General features: G+C 40.2%; 1 protein-coding gene across 1 annotated transcript; it reads left to right on the plus strand.

The window, feature by feature from the left end:
* The first annotated feature begins 1,856 nt into the window (after positions 1 to 1,856).
* LOC135711467 (pupal cuticle protein 36a-like) lies at positions 1,857 to 13,955 on the plus strand. Its single transcript, XM_065234320.1, has 4 exons — positions 1,857 to 1,950; positions 2,080 to 2,470; positions 2,538 to 3,020; positions 13,672 to 13,955. Exons 1-4 carry the CDS (start codon positions 1,936 to 1,938, stop codon positions 13,722 to 13,724), a joined length of 942 nt encoding a protein of 313 aa, XP_065090392.1. The 5' UTR covers positions 1,857 to 1,935; the 3' UTR covers positions 13,725 to 13,955.
* Positions 13,956 to 14,017: the final 62 nt, after the last annotated feature.

Here is a 14,017-nt window from a genome sequence, read left to right on the forward strand (position 1 = left end):
TCACGTGGAAAACGAGTCTCAAACAGGAATTCGAAAGAAGCAACACAACAGCGGCACATTGGAGGGAATTGGCATACAACCGTGGCGAATACAAGACGGCGACATAGAAAATATTCAACGCACTTATCGAGTCTGAATATGAAGATTCGGAAGATTCCGTGAGCACGGAAAACACGGAAGATGATGTACGATTGTCGGAATTCGAAAGATTTTCGACTCCAGACAGCGAAGAGGAGCCTTTTCACGGATTTTAGCAGCTAAGTAGATAACAAAATGTAAGTACATTATCAATCACTAAACTAATCAATAACACAAGTAAATGAAATCATAAAACAAGAATTACAGGTATTGAAAAACATGGTGCTCTGTACGTTTACTTTCCAACTTTTACTAATACTACTGTTACTCCGACTATCCCCTACTTGAAACACTATTCCTCCCTATCCGGCATCTTAAGCAGGATTCAATTGATCCCTGTGATCGGGTTAGGGTTAGGGTTAGGGTGGTGTTGATTTGCGTTGGCGAGCCTTGAATTTTGAGAAATCATCGAAATAAATCAAAAGCTTTAACGCCCTAATTCTAGCTCCATCTAGAATTATGCTGAAAAAAGTAGTAGGCCGTTACCAGAGATACATTTAAATATTTGTAACGACCTTATTGCCGCTTAGGTATCATATAACTGTAAATGAAGAATTGACATTGCACTCAGTTATGAGCATTTAAGGCGAGTAATTTAGTTTATCTCTGCCACAAGGTTAACATAAAGCATTAAAGAGAGTTATGCGTTGCATAATTATTCAAGCTTTATGGGTCTTTATGGTTATCCATAAATTTCGTAGGCAGTTAAAAGAGGCGATTAATAATTGTCTTCACAGGGAGAGAAAAGGTTAAAATTTCTCACTAACAGTCTTCATTTCTGGATAGTTCCTTTCTGAGATAGAAAATTTTTAAGCACTCTAGATTAAAATCCTCTTAACATGAATTCAAAGTGAACTGCTGATTTATGTCCGTTGCGATAATTCAGTGCAGCTCATACTTTCCCATGCAAGGGTCTTAAATTGCTCCCAGCTTACGGTAATGATGTCATGTTATTGGCAGGACTGTGTTTGACATTTTGCCATAATCGTTGTGTAATAAAATTAATCAATTCCGCCATCAGCCGCCCCACGAAAGCGTGTGAAATTATGCGCCAAAACATAACTATTTGCAAATCGTCAGTTTGAGCAGGATTATGAAATCCGTTCGATTTGTCACGTGCCTGTATGGGTGCGTTTGTGAAGAAGAAGAATATTTTTTTAGGTTTCGTCAAGCTCATTTTCCTATCATCATAAAACTCGGAAACTATTTCCACCGGGCGACCGAAGCGACGATGACGATTCCGGACGCCACACCCTCGCACTTCTCCTCTGCTGGCTGCGGCATATTGTCACCGGGCAGAGCACAACAAGACGAATGATGATGCAGGCAATGCGTGTATGCGAGTGTGTTGGACGCGCTCGCACTATCGTCGGCGGTCGCTCTCATCAGCACCTTCTGTGATCGCTCGACTAAGCTCTGCGTCTTCTGGTTGTTGGTGAGACGGCAAGGCATTCCGGCAGGTAGGTAGAGGGACCATGTGCTTTCTTTCAACTCGGTCGTTTTGTGTCGCGCTCTGGGGGACTGGTTTTTTTTTCGGTGGGCTCTCCTGAAAATCTCCTTCTTGTCGTCGTTTTGAGACTCATCTGCGACTGCGGCTGCTGCAGCGACCACGATGGTTCCATAGTCGGAGGTGGTGGGGAGTTACCTATATTTATCGATACAAACAATGCTTCCAATATTCAGTTCGAGAATCAGCTTCCTCCAGTGACTATCGGAGCTTTTGGATAATTTTCCTTTTTCGGGTAGTGCCTCGGTTTTGTGATTTTTAGTTGTCACTTTTTTGTTGTTCTGTTAAGAATGAAGATCTTAGTGGTAAGTGGTGTGAACGTAACAAGTGCAATGATAATGAACTGATATTATGGACATTTTTCGAGTGCAATGATGAAGAATTGTTGAGTGATTTGTGAGAGATTCTAAGATGTGCTATTTTCTTCTGTTAAGGTTCTGGCTTGTGTGGCCATGGCTGCGGCCCGCCCGGAGGCCCCTCTTCACGGTTATAATTATCCGGCTCCCCGTCCCATAGTGCAAACGGCTGTGGCATCCGGTGGGGCTCATGGCGGAGGCTATTCCCACGGAGGAGGCCATTCCCACGGGGGAGGCTACTACCAGGCACCGGCTCCTGTAGTTCATTCGCAGAGCTTCGGAGTTTCTGGATCGTACCAAGCCGCTCCAGTCTTCCAATCGACTGGATTTGGATCCGCTGTGTCCGGCGGTGGCGGCCATGGAGGTCACTCGTCTGGATTCGGATCCATTGTGTCCGGTGGTCATGGTGGTCATTCGTCTGGATTCGGATCCGTTGTGTCCGGTGGAGCCAGTCAAGTCCAGAGCTTTGGTAAGTAATCACTCCAGCCTCGATCCGCCACGCGGTTGTTTAATATCGGAAACATTCTGCTTGACAGCTCCCCAGCAAACCGTAGTTCAGAAGCACATCTACGTGCACGTGCCACCACAGGATCCGGAGGAGACTCGTGCCCAGCAGATCATTAGCCAGGGCGTTGCTCGCAAGCACTACAAGATCATCTTCATCAAGACACCGAACGTACAGTCATCGGCCGCCCAGATCGCTCTCCAGCAAGCTCAACAGGAGGAGAAGACTATCGTCTACGTTCTGGTGAAGAAGCCCGATGATCAGGGAGACATCAACATCCCACAGCTGCCAGCTTTGCCACCAAGCAAGCCGGAGGTCTACTTCATCAAGTACAAGGCCAACCGTGGTGGCTCCAGCGGAGCAGGTGCCATCGGCGGAGGCATTGGTGGAGCCATTGGTGGAGCTATTGGTGGAGTGAGTTCCGGCGGTGGACAATCCATTTCACACGGACACGGATTCGATGCCAGCTTGGGATCCGGTGCCAGCAGTGGTGCCTCCACGCATGTCAGCGGCAGTAAGTAGAACCTTTCGAAAATGACTTTTTTGTTGCTGTTGTACAATCTTAAACGAGGAAGGGACAGAGAGAGAGAGAGAGAGAGTGCCGAGAACGAGGAGTCATTGAACTTTTTGGGCTTTGTTTTGCCTCGATGTTTACATCACACTTCTTTTTCCTTCTTGGATTTTAAATCGAACATGGGTTGGGACCAGTTGGGAGAGCACGCAATCTTGTCGAGATGAGTGGGGAGGTTTCGATTTTTTTTTTATTATTATTCAGGACAGGTTTTCGCTTTTCGACGGGATTGTATCGAAAGCGAATGGGGGGAAAGGAATTTTTCTTAACTTCTTCGTTGTGTTCTAATGAGATTGGACAGGTTAGATGGAACACGTGGTACCGTTACTCGCGTGCCCGGCACGTTTTGGTCGTTTGATTTTTTTTTTAATTTTGAGGGATTAGGAGGAATGGTTTTTTATTCTGCTTATAACTGGACATGGGTGGTCATAAAATTGCATTTCTGTGACCTGCTTTTCAGGAGCCTTCTAATAGGATTATCATTATTTTTTTGGTAGCAATTTGAACGATTTGATCTGATTGAATTTGGGAGCTTCGGTTAACTGTTTTGATCGGAGCTTTTGTTTGGAACCAGTTTAGGTTGTTTTTCGATGGGGATCTTTTTGAAAAATCTCTGCCTTTCACTGAAAATTTTAAACAGTTTAAGGCTGAGATTATTTTTAATCATTAAACCAGTTCACAATGGGTCATCAATATTTTGACAGTTGTTGCCGTTGCTTAACAACATAGCAGTTTGTAATTGTATCATTTGTTTCTTTTGATTCCTCTTAATACCATCAAGCTAATAATCAATTTATCTGAAATTGCCTTCGTTCCACGAGACTCAGGAAGCTGGTTTGAATGTACCATGGAAAATCGATTAAAATTGCTCAAATTACAGGAAATCTTATTTAATTTGTCCATCTTGGCAGTTTTGTGTAAATGTATGCGTGAAATTTAATGAAATATTCGAAGGGATTTGCTAGAATTTAATTATTCAAATTTCAAATCAAACATAAGAAGCTTCATAATCCAGTTTTTCGATATAAAGGCATTCTTTTTAAACTATTGCTCAATTATCAATGCAAGGGAGGTGACAAAGGTTGTCCACTTAGTAATATTTTTTTTCCAAATTCTGGCTCTTAATTTTTGAATTCTATATTTTATAGCTGTCTGTCTGTGATTGATTAAATCACATATAAAAAATGTAAGGCCAGTTCCAGGCCAAATTGGATAAAAACATAAAATTATTACATCGGACTTCTCCGACTTGCATGAAACTTTGCATAATTTTGTGTAATGGGCAATCATTCACATTTTTGCAAAATTTCAGTCATTTTGGATCTTATTTATTTTTTAAAATGATACCATTAAACTTTTTCCATAAATTGTAGCAAGAAAACGGTATTTCTGATCGAAATGACGTCTGAGACAAAGTTGTGTAGGAAAAAAAGTCTTTCACGGTATAGTTTTTATAATAATTTTAAGTAAATGTTCCAAAAATCTTGTAGAAAACGAGGTACCAGCTGTTCCAACCAACAACCCAACAAACAATTTGAGTTGATCAACAGTTGAATAAGCAATTTTTTTGCGGAAGAAGCTTATTTTTGTCTGAATAAGCTCTTATTCAACATTCAATGTTTGTTGGGAAATCCAATTTTTGATGCTTTTGGCGTATTAAGATCGTTTCGTCTTACTTCCCTTGTGTTGTATTTTAAAGCAAATTCCGACCTGAAGAAGCTTTCGAAAAGATAATAATGTTGGGTTACAAGATTTTTAAACTAAAGATCAAAATATTTGCATTTGTTTGTAGCTTAGCAATTTTCAGCCTTTTGTTGGCATATTTGACTACAAATTAAATCGTAATAATCGACGAGCATGATCATGCGCCAGGTAATTGCACCACGGATTTGCTAAACGAGTAATTCTTTTGGACTTCAAGCTTCAAGAGAAACGGGAAAGCCTTACGCGACAAGAATCGATTACCCGAAATCCACAAAGAGCATCAAAAGCTGGCAAAAAAATTTCTGAGTCAAGCAAATACTATTTTCACCATATTGGGGTACACTTAATTTGAGCTAGTTTGGGAAATTTTTACTCCTATTGCAAAAACGACAAGTTAAGTCACTCCCAACATAGTGTACCCATTTTTGGGTAGGTTCAGTTTTAACCGATCTGGATTAATTCTAACCAAATTTGAGTAGTTTTGAAGTAGAGTGTACGCTAAATACGAGTTGCTTAATTTTTGTATAAAAATCAACATATTTTCCAAAAAGATGAACGTGAAATTCAATTTCATGTTGATTTTTGGCGCTTTAAGAACATTTAATTGTTCTGGCATTTTGGTGATAATTTGGTGTTTTTGAGATCTTCTTGGCATTTTTCAGGACTTTTTGTGGCTATTTTATGGTGATTTCGGAATTTTATAGATAATATTGGCATTCTCAAAATTAGGCGTTTAAAGCCATTTTTGGGCTTCAAACGCTATATTCCCAAGAAACAGTTCTGGTTTTATGAGGGTTCTGTAGAATATGATTTAGACCTGTAGAATGCTTTATACCTAATTTCTTTTTAAATTTGGTGTTTACATATGATATTTTTATCTGTTAGAACCATTTTGGCGTTTCTCAGAACGTTTTGGCGATTTTAGATTTTGGTTTTTGTAAGACATTGTTTTGGTCAGAATCTCTTCGTTTGCATCCATTTTTATGTTTCAAAGTGGATTAGGCGTTTCAAGAATCTTTCAGCGACAATTAATATGGTAGGGTTAACTACTCCATTTCCGGCCTATTAAGCACAACCCGCACTTAGTCTTTCTTAATCTAGCGCATTTTAGCACCAAACGGAATGTTATTATTACTGATAGCTTCTAAATTTATTTACCTTTCCGCATGTACCGTACGATTTGATAAATAGAAGCCAATCGTTGAGATATTGTCAAAAGTCTAACATTGCTTCTTGACGCCAAACTCGTCCTACGGATTATAAACTCGGCCTAACGCATTGAAACGCCAATGAATTCACTTCGGCCAATCGGATGAAGATAAAAATTGATTTGGTCGGAGCGCTTCTTTTGTTTTTGAGAATAATGGGTGCAAACCTTCATATCACGCATTCTCATTGACTTCGTTCGGTAGCTTATTAACTAAAGTAACAATCTATGGATAATTTAACCTATTTTTTACGTTTATTGATCTTAGTATGTAGCGGTTCACTTCTGACCAAGACTCGACCAAATCTCATGAACAAGTTCAGAATAGCGGTAAACATCATGCTCCCAAGTTTGGATGTAAATTGATTTGTTGGTAAATTGTTTCACCCAAATCTGGGTAAATTTGCCGTAGCCCCCGATAATCTGAACTTCACTCCCTTCGTGAGATAAGGACGCAACTGCTTTTGAAAACAGTGCACTTCAATCGCGGGTTTCTCGCGAATACCGTTGACCGCCGCGAATCCGAACGACACTTCACTCATATTAACGGTGTCCATTTTTAATTTGAACTTCTAGTAACCCTAGGAGCATCTGAAAAACGTGTTTCTGGTAGCCTTATTTGCTGTTTTGTTTCAGTTCTGCTATCCGTTTCACAACGTTCCATTCCGTTTCAACATTTTTGGTTTGCATGGCATTCAGATTACCGGGGTTCAACTTGAAAAGTGTCCAAACTAAAAACGTTCCGATTACTAGGGGTCTATAAAATGAGTAATTTTTATACATATTAAACTATAATTGGGTTCTTTGGTGGTATTGAGGTAAATACAAATTCGTAATCTGCATTAAATATGGAACCGAAATCCAATATTTCATCGATTTTGGAGCACTGGAACTATTTTAAATAAGTGTGATAACATTAGCTAAAATCACCATCTTAGTGCCCCTAAGATTAAGCAGCTTTACCCAGTTGATTCTATCAGCAAAAGCATTCCAGTGCAAAGTGAACTCAAATTTCTGTGAATCGATTATCGAAAATTAGGGTTTCTACTTCAAAATCTACGGTGAATAACATTCCAGTGAACCGAACGGGGTGTCACATCTAAATCTCACGATTGCGAATCTATTTTCGAAAAATCTTCTTTCATTTTTCACATTCAAACCAACTCGCATCGCACTCGATCTTTTTGTAGGAAATCAAATCGAATCAAATTATTCATCAATCATCCTTCTATCTACTCAGCGTGTGCGCGTCCCACAAAAGCAAAACACAAGTTTCATTTCATCTCAGTTCCTCCTACTCAGACCAACTTTGTGGTTCATAGATAACAGTTGTTTCACTGTAACGACATCTAGGATTCTGGATCCAAAAAAAAAATTAAGTTCGAACGGAAATAGGTTTCAAAAGGCATTTCAAAGTCATTTCCATAAAACATGAGAGTCAACTCTCTTGATTTTCTGAGGTGAAAAATATTTGGCCTAATTTTTTTTTTCTAAATTGGCATTCGCTTGCAAATATTTTGGACCATCTTTAGCTTTGCTTGATGAGTCTACCAAGCAGCACGTTAAAAATGGAACGCTCAAGCTTATTTAATCATAGAATATTCCAGTTCTATGCGAGGCCCTTGAGATTTGAGACTGTTGTTGTTGTGATTTGTTGTTGGCGAATTTAATTAAAAGTGCATAACTTAGGCGATTTTTGGTAAATTTCACCCAAATCAGCATACAATTACTCAATTATTGAATAGTTAACTAAGATATTGCAATGTTTTTTTGAATTAAGGTAACCCATTCTAGAGAACACACATCCAAGCAATCAGCAGGCCGAGAAATTAGCCTTTAATTTATGGGGCCAAAATTCGGATTATCAACCTAAACTAACAAAGTTGGAGGCAGTCTATCCAGCTTTCCATGCTCGGTAATGGCGGCCTGATAGTATGAATAAATGTATCCTTCACTGTGGTTTTTGACACTAACTGGAGGTTCGGATTTTGATCCCTTCCTTTTCTGCCCATAAAAGCATAACTGTCCCATATGAATAGGAAATCAAGCAAAGATGGGACAATTATGCGAGTAAAGGCAGTTTTCCTCTCCCAGGAACAGAAGAAAATGGAACAACATACGCCCTCCAGTTAGTGTCAAACAGCACAGTGAAGAATACATTAATTCATACAAACAGGCCGCCATTACCGAGCATCGAAAGCTGGATACTCATTTCTTGCGTAAAAAATTGATCAACAAAGTGAATATGGAGCAGTTAGGCTGAATAGAAAAAAATGAATGTTTGTCTTGACTATCTCCGATTTGCATGATACTCTGCCACGTCATTGACTACAATTGGTTTCCAACGCTTTAGTCATGTTCGTACCAGCTCTGATAGCGATGGCTATGATTTCACCTCGGTCAGCTCAGACGATTAAAATATTTGTATAATCGTTTTGAATGATTTGCGTTGAGAGGCTGAACCAATCCCATATGCATTTCAATTTGCGGAGAGCATGCTTAATTTCAGCTGAAGGTGCGTTCGCTTCTTGTATCAATGTATTCGAAATGAACATCCTTTGATTTCAAAACAACCGGTATCCGGTTGCAGCTATCATTCGCAAAAGCAATTTCAATGTTTCAACATGATCGGATGATTCATTTGAACTGAGTTGATACAGTGTTTAGGAGTCTCGTGTGACGAAGATCATATAAAATCGTCAAATACTTCAAACTACGTCCTACACTGTAAACTACTTTCAATCATATCTCTAATATTGGAGGATGTGATGTTCTGTCGCACGTTTTTCAATAATTTGTTTGATTAGTATAATGCAAATTTAATCCGATAAGTTGTATTCTTATGGCTTGTCCAACTGACATTGTTTTTACAGTTCAAATCGAATACAATAGAGGTATTTACAGAGCTCATTTTAAAGGTATACACCTTCATAGATGCATAAGCTTCCAGTACACTTCCAATGGACCCTGGTATTTTTAGGATACCAAACAAACATTTGATGCAGAATAAAAGGTTTTTCAGGCAAAAATCTGCTTCTTCAGCTATAAAATGGCTTATTCAGCCTTTAATCAGCTCAAATTGGTTGTTGGGTGGCGTATATGTTTACGATGCGCATAGTTAATAACCCTTATGTATATTGTAAATGTTTACATACCTGTTTGTATATCTTGGAAATAACATTGATCTTCCTGGTTTTAGAGCTTTAGATCTCTGTTGTTTGGTTCATGATGAGTAAAGGATGGTGCAACGATTTGTCAAAACAGGCTCTACAGACAGGCAACTTTTTTCCGCTGCCCGTTTAACTAAATAAACGAAACCACAATCAAAATTCCGCCAGGATTTATCACTAAACAGTTCTAACGTATCGGGCCTTAATACGAATGTCACTTCACGGTGAAAACTCGTCACTTGTCATCACGGTGAAGTGATTCCCATTTGATTTGTACGGCAATCACGGCTCTTATTCTGAGTATCACTTGCTTATCACCGTGTAGTGACACCCGTAATAAGGCCCATCATCTTACTACAAAAGATACGTTCTCCGTCACTAAAGGAAGAGATTTTTCATGATTCAGAAAACAATAACAAACTTACTCCCTGCCAGCGGCTCAGTTTGTTTATTTTTTTTCTACTCCTTCTCCATGAGAAAGTATACCTCACCGCGCGCCTACTTTCTTTCAGTCCCGTTTCATCATGCTGTAGGTCAAAACTCAATGCGGGCGGAAGCGGAACGGAAACGGAAAGTTTGACAGTTGTCACAAATGACATCAAGATGCCTAACCGAAGTCGATTTGGTTCTAACTAGTTCGGGCTTTTCCGCTGCCGCTGCCGTTCTGCTTCCGCTATCATTGCGAAAACAATGATTCGTTATTGACGGTAACATTGATGAAGTAAACCTCACAGTGATTTTAACTGTTGTGATACAATTTGCAAGCAAAATTTCTTAAATTTTCGGAATATCCTTGTTCTGATTCCGATTCTGCATTATGATCCTGATACACTAAAGATCTAAATGGAAGCTTGATGAGTCTGATTTATAGCAGTCAATGTTATAGCACTAACTGCTAGATTACCATCTTCACCTAACTCAACAGGAGTAATCTTTGTTTATGGTTTAAGACCCACTTTTTCGGCTATGTTGGTCGAAATGGTGGTTTATTTGAGCAATATGTTAACTGTGGATCATTTTTGATTCACAAATATTTTAAGCTGAATAAGAGCTTATTCAGCCAAAAATTTGCTTCTTGAGTCGAAAACTGGCTTATTCTGCTTTTACTCAGCTAAAATTGTTTGTTGGGAATAATATTGAGTGCTAATTTTTTAGCTCTTCTTGGTAACTCTTGAGTAACAACTTCATTAACTCAGGTCCTGTATATAATCTCTTGGTAGTGCTGTCTTTGTGGTCTATACAGGTATAATCTTTGAACCATGTAGATCAACGGTATGAGGAACAGTTTCGTAGTCTTTGAGATTGTTATGACTGATTTTTAGAACCTTAATGATAAGTTTCAGTTTTTGGGAGACGATACTAAGTGGCCCACATATAATGAGAAACGATATCGGCTACTTAGTATCCTCTCCCGAAAACTAACAAATATCTTTAAGGTTCCAAAAATCAGTCAAAACCATCTCAAAATCATCGTAGAATTGATCTACATGGCTCAAAAATTATACCTGGATACACTACAGAAATAGAAGGATTTCAGGTCGTTAAATCACAAGACTTACAGATACTTTATGTGCCTTTAGATCATCTAGACACATTATAGTTATGAATCCAAACATTCACAATTGGTGATATGAGTAACGTTTTTAAGGCCTTGAATGCCGGCTTCTCTATCTGAAGGCAAATTTCGAATCGCATTTGGTTTGATCACGAAGAACCCCAGCTAGGAAGGAGCAGCAATTTTGGCAAAGCATCTGTATTGGTCTCATTTTATATCTTTCCATATGTTCGTTGAGGGTTTTTACCTATAAAGGCTAGCTGAAAAAGATTCACGATATGATTCTAACCTCAAATTACTCACCCGCTCAACGGCAACACTTGTCCATAAACAGACAATCTCAATCTATCAAGAGATAACGAAAAATTGAGTTAAGATTCAGATCGTGTTCTTGTCTTTTGGGTGGCGGTGGAAAGTGACTCTGATGAATGCTTTTAGCAGTTTTGGGGCACATTTTCAATTGTTTTACCTTCTACTATAGCTAAAGTTACCGCAGATTCATCGAATGGCCCCTAGTTTTGCGCGAAAGCATGCTTTACCATAATAGCCTCGTGCAACTGGTTATGAAGAACAAGAAGCTTTCCATGATTTTCAGATTAAGTCAATTGATCTTGAGCCTATTTAAATTTTAGTAGGTTTGGGATCTGAAATGTTATTGTACGCATGCTATTGACCGTGACGAGAGAAACTTTCTGTTCATGGTCAAAGATCCACCCTAGACAACCCGTTTCGACCGAATAGACTTTCCAAATTTCGGATAATGATGGCTGAAGGACATTTTTTTTTCAAATCAATCGCTATGAAAAATGATTATTCATGAGATTTTCCTTGATCTTTCTGGCACGATTTAGTAAACTTCTATTTACTGAACCACTCTAGTTTCAATCTGATCAATATGCGAACTGTCAAATATCAATAGCGAGAAACACGCTAATCTCAATTGCATTAATATTAGGTATACACTACAAGTATCCAACGTATTTGACTCAGTAGGGCGGGGCACCAAACATTTGCTAAAAGTAGAATGCAACCTGCCGTTGATATAGGGCTATTGCAAAACATAAATTAATTCGATTTCAATCACATTTGCAGTAACCGTTCCCTTACCAACGAGCTGCAGTTGCATCGTGCCGTCAGTTGTAAAAGTTATTCAATCATTCGCCCAATAATCCTGCCGAAATAACTCAGTCATCGCACCCCGCCCTGGCTGTGATGATTCAACAGCCAATTTGAAACCTGTTGTCGATGGAAGGTAAAAATGTCCTACCTTTATCATAAAAAAAAATTACAATCGTTAAACGGGAGATCGCTCGAACCCGTTGCCAGGCCCGCTACGCACGCCCTGGCAGGGGCGTATTGCATAACTGCCACACTACCATAGCAAATGCCCTTTCCCTTTAGTCATTCTCGAACGCCCGAGCCGTGATGGGCTGGCCTGGATCGAAATATTTATGCGAAAAAATAACATGAAAACTGATCAAAAGACAGCCACCGCCACTGCGCACTTCGACAAAGGGCAACTTTCCCTTCTCACGCCCAAGCCGAAATCCAAGACCCCCCCACCCCCTCATTTCATGCGTTGCGCCGGCGTCGATAAATCACGTGACATTTCACCAACTGGTTCCATTCGAAAAATCTGGAAATTTAAAAATTAAATCCCACCACAGGCGGGCGGTGCAGAAAGGCGCGGGGCTAAAATCGTAACATTACCGCAATATTTACATAATAATCCAATCTCATCCAAGTTGGCGGCGGGCGGCCGTGATGACACGAAGACGACGATCTTTATAAGCAGACATGCTTAGGCAAATGACAAACATAACGAACCAGTTTTATAAATCTTGCCTAATGTCAATAAATTAGGAAATGTTTGTTGATTTTTTCGAAAAAAAAAATATCGGAAAACTTTCTCCGCCCATCCGGATGGAATCGGGTTTTGTTTTGCTTCGACCGTCTAATACAAAGACTGTCACAGGGGGGGATTGGGTTTGACATCTCCGTGGTCGGTAATCGGGGGTGTGGTGGGGGTCGCTAAATTAGCATAAAGATCAGCAAGCAGCGGAAAGCGAAAGTGACATGTCGTTGTCGTCTCTCCGTCCGGATAACGGCAGCGGCGGGAGAAATGCACGATGGATGCCAAGCTGACAGATGATCGATCGATTTTGGTTCGGGGGTCTCCTGGCGACGAACATCGGGAACCGGATATTTTTTTGGGTCTCAGATTTCAAAGATATGCATTATTAATGAGTCCGTCCGGAGCCGGTTCCGGGGGGTCTCTCGCTCGAGGGTGCAAGCGTGCGAAAAATGTGTCGAAATTTTCGTAATTTCTTTCGTTTATCGCACAAAGCCACACTTTCGCTTTTGTATTCGGAACTGACGTTTTTGAGCGTATGGAACTCAGAAACACTTCGATGACCCGACGGAGATCAGAAGAGCATTTTCCACTCGTCCTCCGAAAACTGTAGGCAGTTAGGCTACAGGAAACGCAAAATACCAAGGCTAACCAGATTGCATAACCTCAATGCTAATTTCAACCTTTTCGGGCGAATCGCAAACAAACAGACACCTAACCTACTTTTTTTCTATTAATGGAAGCAATCTTCAAAGGTGTTCATCCTCGTGCGACTTCCCACTTCACACGCTACAGCAATCTGCATAACCGCACATTACCCGTTGCGCCCATATACGTTTGTGCCCATGGATGGAAACACTACCGTGGCCGCTTGCGACAAATGCCATCAAACTGATGGATAAATATTTATTATGACGATTTCTCTTGCCTTACCCCTCCTGTCTCGTGCACTCTGCCTTTTGCGAACAACAATTAGACGCAACACTCTTCCTCATTTGATTGTCATTACATAGACCAAGTACCGTCATACGTTGATGCGAGCGCATTGACATTTGTTTGTTTACAATTTTTTTCACTTTCTTCTTTTCTTACTTTGTGCAAAACAGGTGTTCCACACACGGAATATGGAGCCCCCACCGGACATCAGGGCTACGCCTAGATTTCCGAACGCATTGACCTAAGCTGATGAACTGCCACCACAACCACCACCAACCCGCGATACCTCCGTATTTGCTTTAAAACTAGTCTAGTTAAGTGCGTGCGAACGTTCGTTGCTAGGTGCGATCGACTCGGTATGGACCCCTAGACAAACGAAACGATAAAAAAAAAAACTAATCAAAACAAACATGGGGCTAGTAGATGACAGTTTGACATTCGAACCTGGGTCGCCGCCGCCGCCACCGTCGTCGCCATCTTCCCTTTCTTAACGGTGACAGAGGAAAGATGGCACCG

The sequence above is a fragment of the Ochlerotatus camptorhynchus genome, unplaced genomic scaffold (assembly GCF_037179485.1).
Source record: "Ochlerotatus camptorhynchus isolate MF236.1 unplaced genomic scaffold, CSIRO-AGI_Acam_v1.1 ptg000433l, whole genome shotgun sequence".
NCBI classification, from domain to species: domain Eukaryota; kingdom Metazoa; phylum Arthropoda; class Insecta; order Diptera; family Culicidae; genus Ochlerotatus; species Ochlerotatus camptorhynchus.

Bases quoted from the DNA above. Each gene is read 5' to 3' on its own strand.
- LOC135711467 (XM_065234320.1), top strand. The intron at 2,471-2,537 runs GTAAGTAATCAC...TCTGCTTGACAG, and splicing joins CAGTCAAGTCCAGAGCTTTG to CTCCCCAGCAAACCGTAGTT. The intron at 3,021-13,671 runs GTAAGTAGAACC...TGTGCAAAACAG, and splicing joins CTCCACGCATGTCAGCGGCA to GTGTTCCACACACGGAATAT.